Raw genomic sequence first — 2583 nt, forward strand, 5'->3', positions numbered from 1 at the left:
AGAGAGAAGAGAGAACTCTAATTTTAAAGGCAAAGATTTATTTTTAATTGCAATGAAAAAATGATGTGACACATTTTAGTTATAAAACTAGTAATATATAATAGAGTATTTAAAAAAGATAAGAGATACTAATTTGGAAAAAGAATGAAAATATGAAATGACTAATGTCAGGTAGAGACGTCGCACGGTAATCTCCATGGACCCTTAAAATTTAGAAACATCAACTCATCCAAAACTTAAGTACAATGGCTAATTACACTAGTTTTGGTTGGTAATTAATAGTTTGAACCATGTGACCCACGACAGTAAGCTGTAAGCATATATGGTAAATCAAAAAATATCACAGGAAAAGGTTACAAAATTTATGGGTTTCCCACTAGAACATAAGTGCCAGGTCCTAAGCTTTATAGCAAGAACGATCCCTGCTTTAGCTGAAATTCTTTCATCTCAGCTTTATCGTTATAAGATGAAATAACAGTGAAAAAGCCATATTTCTGAGTTCAGACCTACAACCTCTTCACAGCTCACCTTGGCGACATAAGTGACTGTTGCTTTATACCTGTTAAACTCAATTTTACATTTACACAATTGTGAAAAATGTGAGAAATTAAGGGGCCCTCTCATCATCTTCTAACTGCAAACGCTCCATACCCTTAACTGTACTTTCATAATTCTTGACATGGGAAGCACCTTTAGCTGATGATACTACTTTCTTGGGGTCTAAAGACCTAATAGGTGAACTTTTTCGCACACTTGAAACTCTGTTTGCTGCTCCAGGGCTAGCCTCTGCCATACGCGTACGAGGATCCAATTCGACACCAGCAAAAGTCTCACGGCTGCCAGCAGCAACTCGCCTTGATCCACTTGACTGGCCCAAGATATTGGTGCTAGATAACTGCATGATCACAGATGATATAAATATTAAGTTTGCAGGAACAAAACTAGGGGTGGTTCTGTATTTTGACGTCACAAATGACGTTCATAATAAGTGAGTTACAAACGGAAAAAGATCTAATTATTGAAAAGTAATCCGAATGAAACCATGAATGTGAAACACTCACCATAGCATCCTTACTAACAGCAGAATCAGGGATGACCGCATTTTTCTGCTTTAAAGAAGTTACTGAATTTAAAATGGGCCCTGATATTATTCGCCTTGAATCCACAGAAACCAGGCCAGGTGGTCTTCCTTCTTCCCCTCCTGTGAGACCCAAACACACAAATGCAATAGAAAACAGAAGGCTCAAGCAAGCAAATAAGTTGAACTTGGAGAAATAAGACAGAAGCTATTTCAAAACCCTTAATAATAAGGAGACAGCTAAAGTATATCAATTTTTAGAGAACAATTAAATAAATTTATTGTAAATTGAAAACAGTAAAACGGTAAGCTAGGTCTAGCTTCGTGAAATTTGATCACCTGAATATGTTACAAAAGGAAAATACTTATGAAATACTATCTGAAATCGAATGTCAAAAAGAAACATAAACAAAAGTGAGAGTCAGAGAGATCATTCAAACCCTAAAGAGAATTTCAAAGGCTACCTGTCTGCCTATCAGCAGCGCTGGTCATAGGCGGAGGCATCCCAGAACTAGTTCCAGCATTAGGAGCCTTAAAAAGCAGCATATCAAAGTTTAATCTGTTGATGATGAAAAAGATCCCAAAGAAAAATATGACAAAGAAAAACTACTTACAGAAGCACGCGCTGGTGGAGTGGCTAGTTGTGATTGCTGATACTTCAAGATGGTCCAGTCAAACACATAATCAAACTGAAATCCTGTTAAAACGCCAAGATATAAGAAATTTAATACACAATATTGTCCTTATATTGAAATGGCGAATCGTATTAGACCCTCAAGTTAAATATAACAAGCATAACAAAAGTAATGCTTGCAAAATGAAAATTTCAAACCTTCACGAATAAACAGGTCACGGAATATTCTCTTCAGGTAAGCATAATCTGGCCTATCATCAAACCTTAAAGAGCGGCAGTAATGGAAGTATGATGCAAATTCTGTTGGATAACCTCGACACAAGGCCTGGAATAACCAATAAACTATCACAGTGATTCACGAGATAATGGACATGCTTTGAAGGAGGCTAGTAAAAAGTAAACACACCTCTATTGAGGTAGTGACTTTTTTTTCACTGATTTTCTCATACTTCTGTTTCTTGGTTCCCGCTCTAAGTCCTTGCCAAGGGAGACTACACAGAAAATGAAAATCAAGCCAAAGGCTTTCTACGCAATACTGAAAGATAACAAGGTAGGACAGAGCACAATAATCACCTTCCTCTCAGGAAGTACATCAAGACAAAACCAAGTGATTCTAAATCATCTCTTCGACTTTGCTCTATCCATCAATCACCCAAGAAGTAACAAGCAACAATGTCTGTTAGGTAAAACCTTGCCACATATTAAACAAATGCCATGGAAGAATAAAATGACCATACATACCAATGCCAAGGTGAGTATTCATGCTCGCATATCTTGCCGTTCCGGTCAAATTCTTGTTTTCCCTACAGTATAATGATCAAATAGATTACACGACACAACCACAATACATCAATATCATCAGTACCAGCCT

General features: G+C 36.9%; 1 protein-coding gene across 5 annotated transcripts in view; it reads right to left on the reverse strand.

Moving 5' to 3' along the window:
• LOC107630507 (casein kinase 1-like protein 1) overlaps positions 189–2583 on the reverse strand; it is a 7542-nt gene continuing 5147 nt past the window's right edge. For 4 of the 5 annotated variants that reach the window (XM_021118850.1, XM_016333660.2, XM_021118851.1 and 1 more), the window contains 8 exons: positions 2454–2515; positions 2286–2349; positions 2119–2203; positions 1911–2037; positions 1693–1775; positions 1543–1609; positions 1062–1201; positions 189–895 (listed from right to left, as the gene is read on the reverse strand). In XM_021118850.1, the coding sequence (XP_020974509.1) occupies positions 608–895; positions 1062–1201; positions 1543–1609; positions 1693–1775; positions 1911–2037; positions 2119–2203; positions 2286–2349; positions 2454–2515 (916 nt within the window). In that variant the 3' untranslated portion in view covers positions 189–607. Of the gene's footprint in view, positions 896–1061; positions 1202–1417; positions 1458–1542; positions 1610–1692; positions 1776–1910; positions 2038–2118; positions 2204–2285; positions 2350–2453; positions 2516–2583 lie in introns of those variants that run through there. The other variant, XM_021118852.1, reaches the window with a different exon arrangement.

This window comes from Arachis ipaensis, chromosome B03 (assembly GCF_000816755.2).
Source record: "Arachis ipaensis cultivar K30076 chromosome B03, Araip1.1, whole genome shotgun sequence".
NCBI lineage: Eukaryota > Viridiplantae > Streptophyta > Magnoliopsida > Fabales > Fabaceae > Arachis > Arachis ipaensis.